We start from the raw sequence: 15,923 nt of genomic DNA, 5'->3' as shown, positions 1-15,923 counted from the left end.
AAATTTCAGGAATAGAGATGATGCAGGTCATCTGATGATGACACCATTTTAGAATAAGATTCATATCATTTTAATTTATTTGTACCCCATCCTTCACCCTGTATCTTCATTTTCTTTAGTGTTGCAGGCCTGACATCAAAAGTGACTAAACGAGACATGCCTAAAAAAAAAGTAAGAATCTGGATTAAAGTATATTTTTTGAAGTTTGAAGAAAATGTGACAGCTTTGGAAGGTGGAATACCACAGTCCCCCCGTTTGGATTGAAACAGTTCTTATGCTGTCATAAAACTGAGAACTAATTTTGACACTGACTACTTTTAAGGTGGCTAAGCGAATCTCTGCTATTTTCCATTTCAAGTGACAGTAAGAGTTAACCCATAATTATCCTTTGCATGTGAGTAATTTAGGAACCTGTATGTTTTTCTGGACTACTCTTCTCTTCCTTATCCACAAACTATCCAGAATTCAATAGCCCATCTTCCAACATAAACACACAAAGCTCCCATCTTGGCTTCCCTCAGTTCAGCATGCAGTCCATTTTACAATCAATTTTCTTCTTTTCATCATATTTAAATGATCTATTTAGCGTTTTCACTCCAGTCAGAGCATTCCAATTGACAAACCAGCTTTTCTAGTTTTCATGAGGTAGTTATATTCTTATTATTCAGTCAATGAAATGAAAAACACAATTTTTAATTTGCAGTTATTCCACCTGCTTCTGAAGATTTATTACATGACACTTTTGGTACTTTAATAGAGGTTATCCGGACTTAATGAAATTACTACACCAGAAGAAGCCAAAGGCAAAGAGTTTGTTTTAGTTGCATTTATTTTTTATTCATGAAGCACAATTTTACAACAGATATCTTAAAAAAAACAATATGACAAACAGATCAAATATATAATCAAATAAATCCGAAACATTTCATTTGTATAAACAGATGAAAACTATGTACAAAGGATTTGATTTAATTCTGACTATAAAAGAAACGTAGTCGAAAGTAGTTTGACTGCAAACTGCTGACACGGTAATCCTGGAATTGAACATTGATTTTAGTGATCCAAGGATCAAGCGATCTTTACTTTTATCTGGAAGAAAAATAATGTAGAGGAAGCTCAGTTCACTAAACATTTTCAAAGTTTTCAAAAACAAATTTGTCCTTTATGAATGAGAGTCAGTGAGGGATGTTATGTATTCAAAAATCTTTCCCAAATAGCCTTGATTTATTTTTTTCAAAACAAGATCTGTTTCTGATCTGAGAAAATAGTTGAATGTTAAAATCGTTGGAGAAAATGGAGTACAGACCATAAAAACTTGAGGACCTGCAGGTTGAAAGAAACAAATCCTCTTTTCGTCTAAAGTGAATTGATTCATGACACAAAGCAAAAGAAAAAAAAATTCTTATCTCACGATAAACATTACATTTTCTTCTCTTCAGTGTATTTCTCTGGACTGTCAGCAGCCTGTGTGGAGACGTTTCCTGGTTTTGACACTTTGACCTCTGCGTAAACCGTCTCCTGCTGTTCATTGTCATGCAGTGGAATCACTGCTGCTTTAGGTGTCTTCCTGATGATTCTGATTTCCCCATAATGCAGTTCTTCCTTTTTCTCAAAAGTCGGATTCTGAAAACCCACTCGACTCTACAGGGAAAAAAAAAGAGCAAGTAACAAATAAAATCTCACTTTAATGCTCTCCACAAAGGATGAACGTTCCCCCACCTGAGTCTCTTGTGGCGCTGAACGTTTGGTCTTAAAAAACCTGCAAGACATTAGAAAGCTGTCAGAATAATGGTGCTGTGTATCAGGTGACAGCACAAACAGAGAGAGTCAAGACTAATATGCAAAAAACATTTGTAATAGATAATTAACATAATTCAATCCCATTTATATCTGGTTAGCTTGAAATATTGTTGGAAATTCAAGCAATGTCATTTTAATAAAACAATGGAGAGTCAGTGGACATTCCCCGTACTTGCAGTATTGCTACAGCCCAATGTGAGGACCAATTGGGCCGACGGTGTCAGTTCTACTACCGTGTTTCTTAGCAAGAGATATAAAGGACTTCAATGCTGTTCATCCCAAACAGGTTCCCAGAATGCATTGCAGCAGTATGTCTTAGAGATAGCTGCTTAAGCAGTGACAATACCAGTGGTAAAAGAATATTCCACAGTGGCTTAGGGAGTGGTACAAGGTGTGAGTGGAACCAAAGCACTGACACTTGCAGGTCAAGTTCCCTATTAATCCCCATTCTCCGTGTTTTATTGTGTTCACCTAAAGGAGGCTCCAGAAAACTTCTGAGTCTTTGTTTTAGTTCTATGATGCCCAATGCTGGACCTCGAGAGCTACCATCCTGCACATTTTAAGCTACCTTAATATAGCAGGTCTTGATGCTTAATTCCATTTTTTTTTTCTGAAATCCATTTATTTTATGGTCCTTGATACGACTCACTGAATGATACAATCAGACTTCTGTGTGAATCGTTTAAGATCCCAAAATGACCCACTTACATGGAAGAAGAACATAGATGTCACACAGCAACACACTGTTTAGAGAAGTAATAATGATGAGTAATAATGGATGTAGCTATATATGAAGCGATCTCTGTGACATTACTGGGAGTCAACAGTATTGTCACAAAATCATAACACAGAGGAAGTCAATAAAAAGGAAGAACAACTAACAGCAATGGTCTTTTGCAGAACTGCAATTTCTGTCGATAAGCTTGTTTGGATGTGTAGTCGGAGCCAGGAGAGCGGTGGAGTTGTCATGTGATGTGCTTCAGTGACCCAGACTTATTTCATAATTTCATAATTATAATGTCCAGTTACTGTTTATGTCTGGAATTATTACATCTACTGCAGAATAATTTACATCACAGCAATGATGTAAAATTTGGATGAATGTTGCATGTCCGTTCTGATAACAGTTTCTTTCAAAACTACATGTTACTATAAATAAATTATACACTATATGTATCCCATAGTACCACATACAGAAGTGGCACAAATCTGGTTTTAAAGGGGCTGGAAAGATTGGAAGTGGGCTATTCATGCTGTCGGGAAAAAGTCAGATATGTGTTGCCTATGGGCAAGAAAATTGGATTTGGTGGTAGGATGGCAACTCCTGGAGACTAGACTTGTGCAACCATGTTTTAGGTAATATGGTAGTCAGCAACTACTGCCTTAGGATCAGGTAGGATCTATGCAGTTGCAGATTCACAGTAACTTCAGTTGTTCACATATTCACACACTGGTAGTGGTAAGCTACACTGTACCCACATGTTGTATTCTTTTTAAACCTCCTTCTGGCTGCATGATCAGACAGAGACGTAGGAGTCTCTATATCCAGATGGAACCCTTTCTCATTATCGATGAAATAGTTGGCTCAAACTCCCTCCTCTCTGCTTTTTGATTCTGCTCTACATCCACAAAGCCTCCATTTACAACTCTGGGAATTGAGTCTGTATGTCAGGTATAATTTGAACTGTTGAGATGCTAATAGCTGCTACCAGTTGTGAAAACATTATCTTGTTGCCATAGCTATGCATCATAGAAACTGGGTAAAATATAAAAAGCAAGATTAAAAATCCTAAACCAAAGGAGATGATTATCCAAACTTGCATTTCCTCGAGCAAATGAAATGACGTAAAGAAGTCTACAAAAAAAATTGAACATTAAATAAATCAAACCAACATCAAATAAATAAACCAACAATCTGTCACCGAGAGTGATTAAATTCTATCAACAATCTGAATAAATATCTACAACAACATCTGCAAAACTTAAGTCTGCCATTTTGAGCTTGGTATTAATTTACTGACATAATTTACTGGTTTACAGATGTAACATTTCCTGCTGTTAGAAAACAACGAATGTAAAATGAACAAAATACATCCTCGTCGAAAGCTTCTTCTATAACTCAATTTTGATGTAATACTTTAAAACCAATGTCTTAACTGGTCTAATACTAGATAATAGAATCTATATAAAACTTTAGAGTCTCATCTCAAGATTTTTGAATGTGAAACTCACCAAATAGACACAACCAGAAACACAAGAAAGCAGATGACCACAATGATCCCCAGTGTGACGGGCACCAAAAGATTTTCACCTTGCATAAAGAAAACAGAGACAAATCTATTACAAACAATTACAGGCAGCTATTTCTCAAAGTAGGCTGTGAAGCAGAAAACAATTACCTTTCGTAATAACTAGTATAACTGATGATATTTTGCTACCCAGATCATTTGTAGCCAAACAGAAATACTGTCCTCCCTCTGTGACTGTGATGCTGGATTTTTCTTCAGAGAATGTTTTGTTGTTCCTGAACCAGGTGAATCTGGGTGGAGGTTTGGCTCTGCTGGAGCAGCTCAGCTCCACCCAGCTACCTGCTGACACCAAACCTGATGGACTGATGGATGCTGAGGTGTTTCTAGGAGCATCTGAGGAAAATGAGACACATGAACTTTATTGATCACAAACAGCTGAACCATGACCTGCTGACAGGATCACTTACATGAAACACTGAGAGTCACTTCTGTCTCTGCTGTCTTGGTTCCTCCAATCACAGGATATCTGGCAGAACAGCTGATGTTGTATCCATCATGTGTGTCTGACAGAGTGATGTTCTCCTGGATTTTAGTTGTAAAGGTTCCATCTGTGTTTTTCTCTGTTTGTCTGAGAGAGTCTTGTTGGAGATTCCAGGTGAGTTGAGGAGGTGAGTGTGGACAGGGAGTGAAAGCTGAGCAGGTTACAGTGACAGACTGATGCTCCTTCAGGTCAGAGGGAACATTAATGCTGGGACTCTGAGGAGAATCTGGTGATTAACATTAAAACACATTTCAAAAAAACATGCAAAGTAATATATTGGTGAAAGCAGATCTATATGTTATGGATTTGCTTGTAGGTCAAAAGAAACTCTGGCTATATTAATCTGTCTCTTTCCATTCAGCACCTCACATTAAACCAGTGGTTCCCAAAGATTTTCTTCTGGGCCCCCCTATGGATTACAATAAAACCCCCTAGCCCACAACCCTAAAAAAAAATCAACTGGGCACACCCATTGTTGAACCAGGCATAAACCTATACACATATTTTGTTTTCAAACTCCACTAAAGTTTATTTCAAACTTCAGGTTGCAACAAAGCAAACTACAAACCATCTTTACAGTAAATCACTTTTGTGTAACTTATTTATTATTTTTTTTCTCATTCTATGCTGTAGACGTGTATTCTTTGTTGTCAGTGTTATTTCAAAAATATTTCTTTTTTTATTTGTCACATTAGTCAACTTTGGGAACCACTGCATTAACCACACGTTTGAAACATGAAGTAGAAAATAATTACCTTTCATTCCAATACAGAGCCTGGATGATGTTTCACTACCCAGATCATTTGTAGCCACACAGTAAAACTCTCCTCCCTCAGTAACATTGAATCCATAAACCTGCTCCACAGACACATTAATGGCTCCATCTTTGCTGTTCCTGAACCAGGTGAATCTGGGTGGAGGTTTGGCTCTGCTGGAGCAGCTCAGCTCCACCCAGCTACCTGCTGACACCAAACCTGATGGACTGATGGATGCTGAGGTGTTTCTAGGAGCATCTGAGGAAAATGAGACACATGAACTTTATTGATCACAAACAGCTGAACCATGACCTGCTGACAGGATCACTTACATGAAACACTGAGAGTCACTTCTGTCTCTGCTGTCTTGTTTCCTCCATTCACAGGATATCTGGCAGAACATCTGATGTTGTATCCATCATGTGTGTCTGACAGAGTGACGGTCTCCTGGATTTTAGTTGTAAAGGTTCCATCTGTGTTTTTCTCTGTTTGATTGAGAGAGTCTTGTTGGAGATTCCAGGTGAGTTCAGGAGGTGAGTGTGGACAGGGAGTGAAAGCTGAGCAGGTTACAGTGACAGACTGATGCTCCTTCAGGTCAGAGGGAACATTAATGCTGGGACTCCAAGGAGAATCTGGCAATTCACATACAAATATAAGTTTTACACAAAAACAAATATAAGGAATATTTTGGTCCAACCATAACTTTACTTGTAGCATTGAGCTTCAAAATAACTAACTCAGATCATGTTATTCTGTGTTGCTTTATTTCATAAAAAGTAATCTACATGATCTTAAAGCTGCAGTAAGTGACGGTTATAACATATATTTCACATATTTGCTAAAACTGTCACCATGTCCTGGCAGTATAAAATGAGGGAGATGGTCTGAAAACAATTAAGCTCCTCTGCATTCTCTGTTGTCCTACTGTCCTCTGCAGAAATGCATCACTCCCAGTGAGAAACAACCAATCAGAGTCAGGAAGGTCTCTGTAGTCAGTCAGGCTTGGGTAAATGGTGGTCACAACCTTCCTCCACACAAAGCTTACTGTGGATCAAGGTAAATATTACTGGTGTGATGTAGCTGTGTTAATGACAGAGGAACAGCCAAATGATCCAGGAAAACTTTCTTACTTTGATGACAGGCTGTAATGTGATGCAAAAGCTGTGAAGGGAGGAATGTAGTGCAGCAGAGAACAAGGGAGAGTTAGATGTGTGGTTTCCTTGTTCAACATTTCAGGCTAGGTTTTCTCAGAACTCCCTACTTCATCTTTAAAGCTCAGTCAATCAAGCTCATGTAAGCACTGCTCACACCCTTCCCCTTACTCTCTGCTACGCTACAGCTCCTCCTCAACAGTGGAGCTAGCTGTGAATGTGCAGGCTAGTAAGAATGATGACACAGAGTGCAGGTAGTTGGAGACAAAAGGACTCTGGCTAAAAGAACATCACTGATGGTCAATGTCTCCCACTACCGGCAAGAAGCTGCTGCTGAACTGAAGAGCTGCTTGAGTGACAGACTGAAGCATCCTAGGTGCAGTAAGGAGATTTATCATAGATCCTTCCTCCCAGCTGCTGTTAGACTTTACAACCATCAAACTCAATAAGTGTTTACATACATGCTGGTATCTGTATAACTTTACTGTTGCAGTTTTTTTCCTGTAACTCTTTGTCAGTAGTTTGTCTTCCAATGCACAAAGAGACATGCACATGTGTATCTGTTTGAGTTAACCAACTCAGTTAACAATCTTCTGGACTGGAGAACGGTATGTTTTATGACCACATGGTATTTAAAAATGTATCCTTACTGTGCCATATTTTTTTTCAATTTTCTCCTTTCATATGTATCTCATGATTGTATCTTTCTCTGAATCAAAATGCTGTAATTGTCTCTGCTATTGCACAAGAATTTCTGTTTTCCTCTAGTGGTACATTGTTTCTCCACAAACACAAACAGTTGGAGCAAAATAGCTGTCAATAAACATGGTCATCAGTGATATCACCTTCCTCCTGTCTCTCATTGGTTGTTTCTCACTGGGTTGCATTTCAGTAGATAGTAGTAGGACCACAGGGAGGAGGTAGAGGAGCTTGACTTTATTTATTTTGTCAGATTATTTCTTTCAGATTTTGACAGATTATCTGTCTCTTACTGCCAATACAAAGTGATAGTTTAAGAAATATTAAAAACATATATTTTTTTAGTAAAAGTTACCAAATGCAGTTTTAAGGAAACATATGCTTTGAAAGAATCTGAAACAAGAAGCAGAAAACCATTACCTTTGATTCCAGCACAAACACTGGATGACGTTTCATTACCCAAATCGTTTGAAGCCACACAGTAATACTCTCCTCCCTCAGTGGCGTTGAAGTAAGCTGGACCCATAGACACATTAATGACTCCATTTTTGCTGATCCTGAACCAGGTGAATCTGGGTGGAGGTTTGGCTCTGCTGGAGCAGCTCAGCTCCACCCAGCTACCTGCTGACACCAAACCTGATGGACTGATGGATGCTGAGGTGTTTCTAGGAGCATCTGAGGAAAATGAGACACATGAACTTTATTGATCACAAACAGCTGAACCATGACCTGCTGACAGGATCACTTACATGAAACATTGAGAGTCACTTCTGTCTCTGCTGTCTTGTTTCCTCCAATCACAGGATATCTGGCAGAACATGTGATGTTGTATCCATCATGTGTGTCTGACAGAGTGATGTTCTCCTGGATTTTAGTTGTAAAGGTTCCATCTGTGTTTTTCTCTGTTTGATTGAGAGAGTCTTGTTGGAGATTCCAGGTGAGTTCAGGAGGTGAGTGTGGACAGGGAGTGAAAGCTGAGCAGGTTACAGTGACAGACTGATGCTCCTTCAGGTCAGAGGGAACATTAATGCTGGGACTCCAAGGAGAATCTGGGGTTTCACATTAAACAAACAAGTTAAAAATGGATTTCTCATTTCCATGTCCAAGTTTTATTTCTTTAATTTTTCCATTTGTTTTTATTGTTTTAAATCCACAACAATACCTAGGTCTTGTATCAAGGACAAATGTTAGAATATTTTTAAAGTTATTGGCAACATATATTGTTCTGTCTGTCCATCAGACAATTTTTGGTAACACTTTATTTGAAGGGGGTGAATAAGACTGTCGTGACACCGTCATAAACATAACATATCACATGTCATGAACATGAACAAGCCTTCATGAATATTTATGACTGTTGTCATAAAGTGTCATTCAGTAAATTATTACACTTTTAATGACATTATTCAAAATGTCTTTGTTATGACAACTTGACATTAACCAAGAAATCATTACTGTTCAAACTTTACCTTTAATAACATAAAGTTACCTAATTTTTAAAGTGAAATCAGTAATTATTTTATAACAAATTTATATCAGTAATGATTTCCTTATATTATGTCTATGGTTTTTACCGAAAGCTGCAATGTCTGTACCATGAACAAGACGCAAAACTTAAAATATCTACGAGCTACTGGTACAACAACTGAGTTTTGTTGTGTGCAAAAGTGTCCAGTAATTAACTGGTACCATCCAGTGCTTAGTTTTTTTAATTTTTCTGTTGATATCAAGGCAACAGCGGACCGTAACCAAAACTTAGCCACTACAGCTAACACCCGGTTTGTAGCTGCCTGCTGTTTCAAAGCTTGTAGATATTGAAGATCCAGTGTCAGAAATGGGAAGACGGAGGTTAAAAGGGAGCTGTACGCGCTTCGTTCACTGGAATAATTTGTTGGAGGAAAATAATGCAGGAGGAAATCCACTGCTACGGGAACAGGCTGAGAACAGAGGCAGTGATTCAGTGATTCTGCCTCTGTTCTCAGCAGAGAACAGAGGCAGAATATTCTGGTATCGCTGAGATAACGCTAACAATAGGTAAGTCAATACAATAGGTATTGACTTACAATAGGTAAGTCAATACCTATTGTATTGACTGTTATACGGAGTATGAAATTATTTTTAAGCAACTCCTTAGTTTTTGTTTATATGACAATTATATAAAATACATTTAAGATGAAGGAGCAATACCGAGCACGGTAATTTAAGCAGCCGAGAGCAGCATCGCTTCAGCCCCATCCAAACCACACAAGTAGTCAGTCAGATTAAGATCCAAAACCTTCGTTTTACAGCCGTTTAAGTGGCACCAATCCACATGAAAAATCCACAGAACAAGTGGTACAAATGGTAGAAACCACTTATTTCCCGAATCCCAAACATATGAGATCTACATTTGCTGTTTCATAATTATAATCCACGTTAGAGTAAATTTTTCCACTTGGCTGCTTTAATCTGTTCTTGTGTTACAGAGACGTAATTTCTCTCTTTTTTTCTCTGAGATTCTGCTTAGAAAATGAGGTTATGAAGTTACATCCTTCCGCTGCTTTTTGCTTTTAAAATGGTAAATTTAGGTTTGCCTGGACTTTTATAAACTCTTACACTTTCAAGAGTATTCAGATTTTAACATGCATTTCATTTGCTATCCTGTTTGTACCTACAATAAAATTTAATCTAATTTGTAATACTTTACATTTCACAAACCTCTTTTTCTCCTTTTTTCAGTGTTTACATTATATCAAGTATTTGCATGTAGTTCAGGAATTCAAGTGAGATATTAAAATGCAACACTTTTAGGTAATACCAGCAAAGAAATTTGAATATTAGGTAATATGTAGTTAGTCATATAATTTAATATACTGAATAAGGCTGGATGACATGACTTGCAAGATTTATTTTCACACCAGATTTGATTTTAATTGATTCCTCCTGTACTCAATTCAAATAATAATAAAATTACAGACAATATTTTTAAAAGTGCCTTTATTTCAATTATCATTTCTGTGAGTTGTATAAGGGAGCACTACGGTCAGAATACAAATGTTTTTAATTGCAAGAATGCAGTCATTGTTACAGCAGAATAAAGATGCAATTTTATAACAATGTCTTAAAATTACAAGAAGTCGTTTTAATGAAAAATAAAGATTCAGACTAGCTCAGTCCATGTGGTTCTGACATTTTGTCAGTAATCAAGAGAATGTTCATTGCCACATCAACTGACCAGGTAAGCATTAAGGTAAAAAATTAAAATAAAAAAGAGCAAATACTGTATACAAAATGGAAAAAGAGCAACTGATAGAAATATTTTCTATACAAAGAGAAGCAAAAAAGTTAATAGCAGGAGAAAAGTTGACGGCAGCATTAGCTCAGCCAATCTCTCCCTCCAGGAAGCCACCAAACAGAACTGTCCAACTCCAGCTATAATAAAAATACAAAAAAAAAGAGAGAAAGAAAACGTCAAGTTAAAATAAGAAATAATGCCAATTTGATAATTCAGATCTAATGTTTTCCAGATGCAAAACAGCGTTCTGGAATCTATTATTGACATTTTACAAATTTCACAAATCAATTGGAAGGTTTCACAAATGTTTTATTTATTCTATTAGTACAGAATAATCTAGTTAAGTTTGACATGTCTAGGTAAAGTTTTTAAACTACAACACATTAAAAAAGCTTAAGATAGTGAAAAATTAAGTGTAATCGCCCTTTAACTATTTTCCTAATTACATGCTACTTTCGGAAGCTCCGACTGATAGCTTGGGCACAATATAGACAGATTTATATATGTTTATATATCTATATCTATAGTGTATAGCATATATATGTGGATTGCACACTGCACAGATAATCAAAACACTTAACGTTTACATAGCATCTTTGTAAGCTTGTCCCTGTTAGCTATGTCAGACATATGAGGCATTATGGTGAATACAAACGATTTATTAACTTACCTTCGAAGTTATTGTGAAGTTTGACACACCCAGCTTTTAAATCCTTTGTTGTTGTTGGAGCATTTCAGGATGTCTGAATAATTCTATAAGCATCATTAATAGTCCTGCAGTGACTGAGGAGCCACTGTTAACATACTATTGCCTGTGCACCGGAACCATCCTATGTGGCAAAAAAAAAATGCGGAAGCGCTAAAACCGAAGTCTGTGGCATATACCCCATTGGCTGGTGGATTTTAAAAAGCAGTAGACCAATCACTCATCACTTGATGGTCCCACTTGTTTGTCATAGTCTAACCAAAGATTATGTTATGGATGTTTTAAGAGACTTCAAGTACTATTTTGTCTTCCCTCAGAACTCGACGAGCTGTTGGAATCAAGCCAGGAACCAAGTCCGGACTTTGGAGATGGCTTCTTGCCAAGACTGTACATCTCCGCCTGCCGCTCTCCTTCCCACTCCATCATTGATCTTCAGTACGCTCCCGGATCCTAGCCTTTCCCCTCCGCGCAGCCACCATCCGAGAGACAGTAAGCTTATCCCTCAAAACCTATCAAGATCTCTCAACTCCGGACCCTACTAATATCTCCCTTCTCCGAACAGATCCCGAGCTGACCTGACTACCCGTTCTCTGGAGCACAATCTGATTTTATTTTGGAAAGAACCTCCATTAAACTTTCACTGAACAGTATCCTCTGGTTTTATGTGTGAACTTGCATGTGGGTCAATAAACTAAAATCCAGCATGACAGAACCATTTCATTTCACATCAACACTATACCTTGTTGATTGAAGGAAAACAATCTAAATATGTCATGGATATGAATAATTCTTATTAACTTTGTATATCAGTATCATACTGTAAACAAGCAAAAAGTTTCTTACCTTTTACTGTTATATGAAGAGGATGACAAATATCTGTTGCCTTGTATTCCCCATTCTCAATGCGGAGGTAGTAATTGTCTGTATAACTGGTGATTAAATCAGGAAACACAGTGGTGCAGTTTTGCTCACTCGGCTTTCCAATCATTTTCAGTGAATAAATGTTAACTGACCCACTGCTGCTGAAAATAGCAGCGCTTGGATGGGTATTAACATTTGAGTAAGTTTTCAGCCAAATTCCGTAATAAACGTTACTTTTGCCAAATGTGTAATGTGTTGCACTGTAGCTACATGGGATTTGCAAACAAGATCCACTCAGTGCTTCCATCTGCCCAGGTGTGTTAGCAATAAGGACTGGATTGGGACAAGCAGCCAAAACACCTGTGAAGACAGACAAATAATGAACATGATGTGGAGCAAAATCTTCCTGCAGATAATCTTTGTTAGACTAGATTGAAATAGAATAGAATAGAATTTTTATTGTCACTGTAACAAAACATTGTGAAATCAAATTTGGATGCGATTATCAAGATAAAAACAATGTCTCACTTAAAAAAAGATGATAAATATTTACTTATATATCCCTTGATAAAAACGTTAATTGAAAACTAAAATAGACATAAGTAATAGACAATGTCAAAGCGACCACTTAAGAGAATTCAGCCTGACGATGGCTCATGGGTAAAAACTGTTTCTCAGTCTATTTGGTTTTAGTCTTAACAGATCTGAAACATCTGCCCAAAGGGAGGCATTCAAGTAATTCATGTTATTGGAGAATTTTCATGATGTTCCTGAATCAGCAAGAAGTATTCAGTTATAATTTCCTGGCAGATTATAGCCGATGATCTGCTGGGCGACCTTAAGGCACCTGTGGAGCTTTTTTTATTTTGTTACTATGCAGCTGGAAAACCAGACAGAGACGGTAAGTTAAGATAATGCAAAGATAAAAGTCAGCAGCAGTCTCTCGGGGATGTTGCTTCTTCTGAGAACTACAAAGTAAAAACTCTTTCAGGTCTTCTACATCACATCCATACAGCCTCTATTTAGGGTAAGTAGCTGACACCTTTCTTCCTGATGTCCACTACAAGCTTGAGCCTCTAAACAATATCAAGATGAAATATTTCAGAGTAATGACTCATGTAATGTCTCCAAATGAAAGGAAGAGAACAAACATCTCACCTGGAAGAAAGACCACACTCAGTAACATGCTGACTGCCAGCATGTTCTCAGACAGAGCCGCCATCGGACTGTAAAAAGATGAAAACAGCTGCTGAGTTTCAGTGCTTTAAACAAACTGCATGTAAAAATTAATTTATCAGTTTGCTTAGCATGTCATGATATGTATGCATTTGGACTTTAAGTATGACTTGGGTTCCTATGGATCACTTCTTTGTTGTTTGTTTCCTTAGATGTTGCCAATGTAATTAATCTATGTTAGTTAATTTATTCATCTATCTTTCCCATAGATAGACGGCCTGTTTACTTTACGGATGGAGAGACCGTCCAGCATCCCGGGCAATGTCTGTTGGACCGATTCACAAACACTGGCCCAAAAAAATGTCATAATTTGACCTAAAAATGATGTTAATAAATTTTTATCAACCACAATTGATTGATTTTCTTGAAAGACATTTGGTTAATCCAGTGAAATCTCTCAGTACTCTTTGACCCGCCCCTCTTTTCTCCTCCGAGGTTATAAATTTTGTCATTTCAGCAGATCGGAGGGGATACATGGTGGAGCGCATCCAGAAAAACTGTGAGAACAAAGACTAAAATGCGTCAAAGTAGACACAGAAAAAATGTGTCAAACTAAATTTGTCACACAAACTTCAACCACTGGATCAGACTCTCCTCCAAGTCGGCTGCTGTGCTTTCTTTTACCTCTTGAAACAAGACAACATTCATACTGTAAATATCCTCTGGTATGTCACGTACCTTCACATATTATATAATTACATTTTGCTGCCATGAGCAAAGTTGTCAGAGAAGTTTTTTTGGTGACAGTTCAGCCCTGGTTCTCTTAGATTAGTAACTATTATCTTCCCTGAGGCTTTAGTTTCCCTGTGTATCTGTTTGGTTTATCCTCCTCTGCCTGAATGGAGAATAACAAGAGAACCAAAAAGAGATATTCACAGTGTTTAGTTTATTCTCCTCAATTTTAATTTATGAAAATAAACTGGTTTCTCTGTAGGCTTCCCTATGATATTGTTAACGGTGGCCACGGATGGATAGTAAAGGTGCGGGATAACAACCACTCCAGGAGGGAATAATGTTGATCTTCTTTTAATGAAGATAACCGAACAGGAGAACAACTCGATAGTTTATCCGCCGATGCAGACAAACTTTACACATCCACACCGGAGTCAGCGAGCATCCAGAACTAAAACAAAAACATTCCCCCCTGAACACACAACCGCTGCATGCAGAATTCTGTTAACAAAGTAAATGAACAGTAACGCACTTAAACTCAGATCAGCCTAGTCGGTATGGGAAATAATGCAGAGATAAGCAGATGCATACAAGTACTACAATATGTCTAATTTTTGTTTTAATTTCTTTTTCACTTTCCCAGGATTTCCCAAGGAGATAAGCAGGTTTCCTTTTTTTATCAGTAAACATTCACTTCGGTTCATCTTGAAACTTACACTACGTGACACAGAGCTCATGAAGAACTGCAGCAGAGCTTTTTGATAATAAAAAAAAATGAATGTAAAATTTAAAACAATTTTTCAAATAAAAACATTAACAGTTTTTATAGCAAAGAAAATTACTGGTTTAGGAAAAATCTATTGTCAAAAGCAATTTCATTTAAAAATATTTCTTACCTGAATAATGTGCAGATAAAACTAGAAAAGTATTAATCTGGTTTCATAGAAATTTCACTTAGAGAGCAAAACAACCACCAAGCAACTTCTGTGTTTGAAAGTCAATGTCACGTAGGAGTTTAAAGGTGCGTTATTTATCCTTCCTCTTGTTGTGAAAGAGGATGTTAACCTGTTCATATTTCAAACCCAGGAACAGTGCATTTATTAGGCAAAGGATGGCATGAATATGAGGACTGCCCAGTTCAGAGGACGAGGAAAACCACAGAGAAGCTTCGCAGAAACAACGTCTGTATTATAATTCCTCCCAAATATTCATGATGTCGTACTGCTAAAATGTCTTATTTTATGTTGCATTTTTATCTATAAAGTTGCTCCTTTAAATTAAACAGTTTGAGACCAAAATGTTCTCATTTGCTTTGTGAAATCCACAAGCAGAATTTTCTTCTGCTCATAAAAATGAACTAAGAAACTTTTATTTAAAGCAAAATGTTTACAAGGTGCTTTTAACTTTTAATTTATTCGTCTTTTACTTTATCAAGGTAACCGCTTTTACTTGCAGTAGATTACTGCAAAGTGCTCCACCTTGTTGGCATCTCTTGCATAGGTTCCAGAGCTCTGGTGGAGTGAACAGGAGGAAACTGGTACAGAAAATGATGAATGGGTTTCTTATGATTCATTCTGATTGGCAGATATAAAATGTTTCCACACGTCATAAATAGGTTGAAAACTTTTTTCATCTTTAAGGTGATTAATAATTTGTGTCCTTTACCTAAAATATCTAAAACCTAAAAACAAATCTAGTAGAGTGAAAAATGTAAATAACAATTCTTATAAGAAGAGCTGACAAGTACTTACTAGGGTTTTATCAGAACATTATCAAATTGCTCAAATCAGTTTATGAGAGTAGTTCTCGTATTGAATCATTATTTGTCCGATGAACTTAAAATAGTGTGTTTACAAAGAGTCCCTGTCTGTCATGTTGGCGGTGCTTTTCAGATGAGATCAGTTTTGTAGGTCTGCTGTTGTTGGATGTAGAAGAAGAAATTTGGTGGTTATGATAGTTTGAGATGTCAAACAAATATA

General features: G+C 37.1%; 2 protein-coding genes across 2 annotated transcripts; both read right to left on the bottom strand.

Annotated features, from left to right (window-relative positions):
• Positions 1 to 811: 811 nt before the first annotated feature.
• Positions 812 to 7,721, bottom strand: LOC148153345 (uncharacterized). Its single transcript, XM_088001631.1, has 7 exons — positions 7,616 to 7,721; positions 5,550 to 5,603; positions 4,618 to 4,816; positions 4,200 to 4,465; positions 4,033 to 4,111; positions 1,720 to 1,759; positions 812 to 1,641 (listed from the first exon to the last, which is right to left on the bottom strand). The coding sequence occupies exons 1-7, from the start codon at positions 7,719 to 7,721 to the stop codon at positions 1,420 to 1,422; spliced, it is 966 nt and encodes a 321-aa protein (XP_087857757.1). The 3' UTR covers positions 812 to 1,419.
• Positions 7,722 to 7,803: 82 nt separating this feature from the next.
• LOC106908576 (myeloid cell surface antigen CD33-like) lies at positions 7,804 to 14,986 on the bottom strand. Its single transcript, XM_088001569.1, has 4 exons — positions 14,841 to 14,986; positions 13,195 to 13,262; positions 12,019 to 12,396; positions 7,804 to 8,244 (listed from the first exon to the last, which is right to left on the bottom strand). The coding sequence occupies exons 2-4, from the start codon at positions 13,256 to 13,258 to the stop codon at positions 7,937 to 7,939; spliced, it is 750 nt and encodes a 249-aa protein (XP_087857695.1). The 5' UTR covers positions 13,259 to 13,262; positions 14,841 to 14,986; the 3' UTR covers positions 7,804 to 7,936.
• Between the last annotated feature and the right edge of the window lie 937 nt (positions 14,987 to 15,923).

This window comes from Poecilia mexicana, unplaced genomic scaffold (genome assembly GCF_051168715.1).
Source record: "Poecilia mexicana isolate PSO_F unplaced genomic scaffold, ASM5116871v1 scaffold_20, whole genome shotgun sequence".
NCBI lineage: Eukaryota > Metazoa > Chordata > Actinopteri > Cyprinodontiformes > Poeciliidae > Poecilia > Poecilia mexicana.
This window is presented reverse-complemented; position numbering and strand designations above follow the sequence as displayed.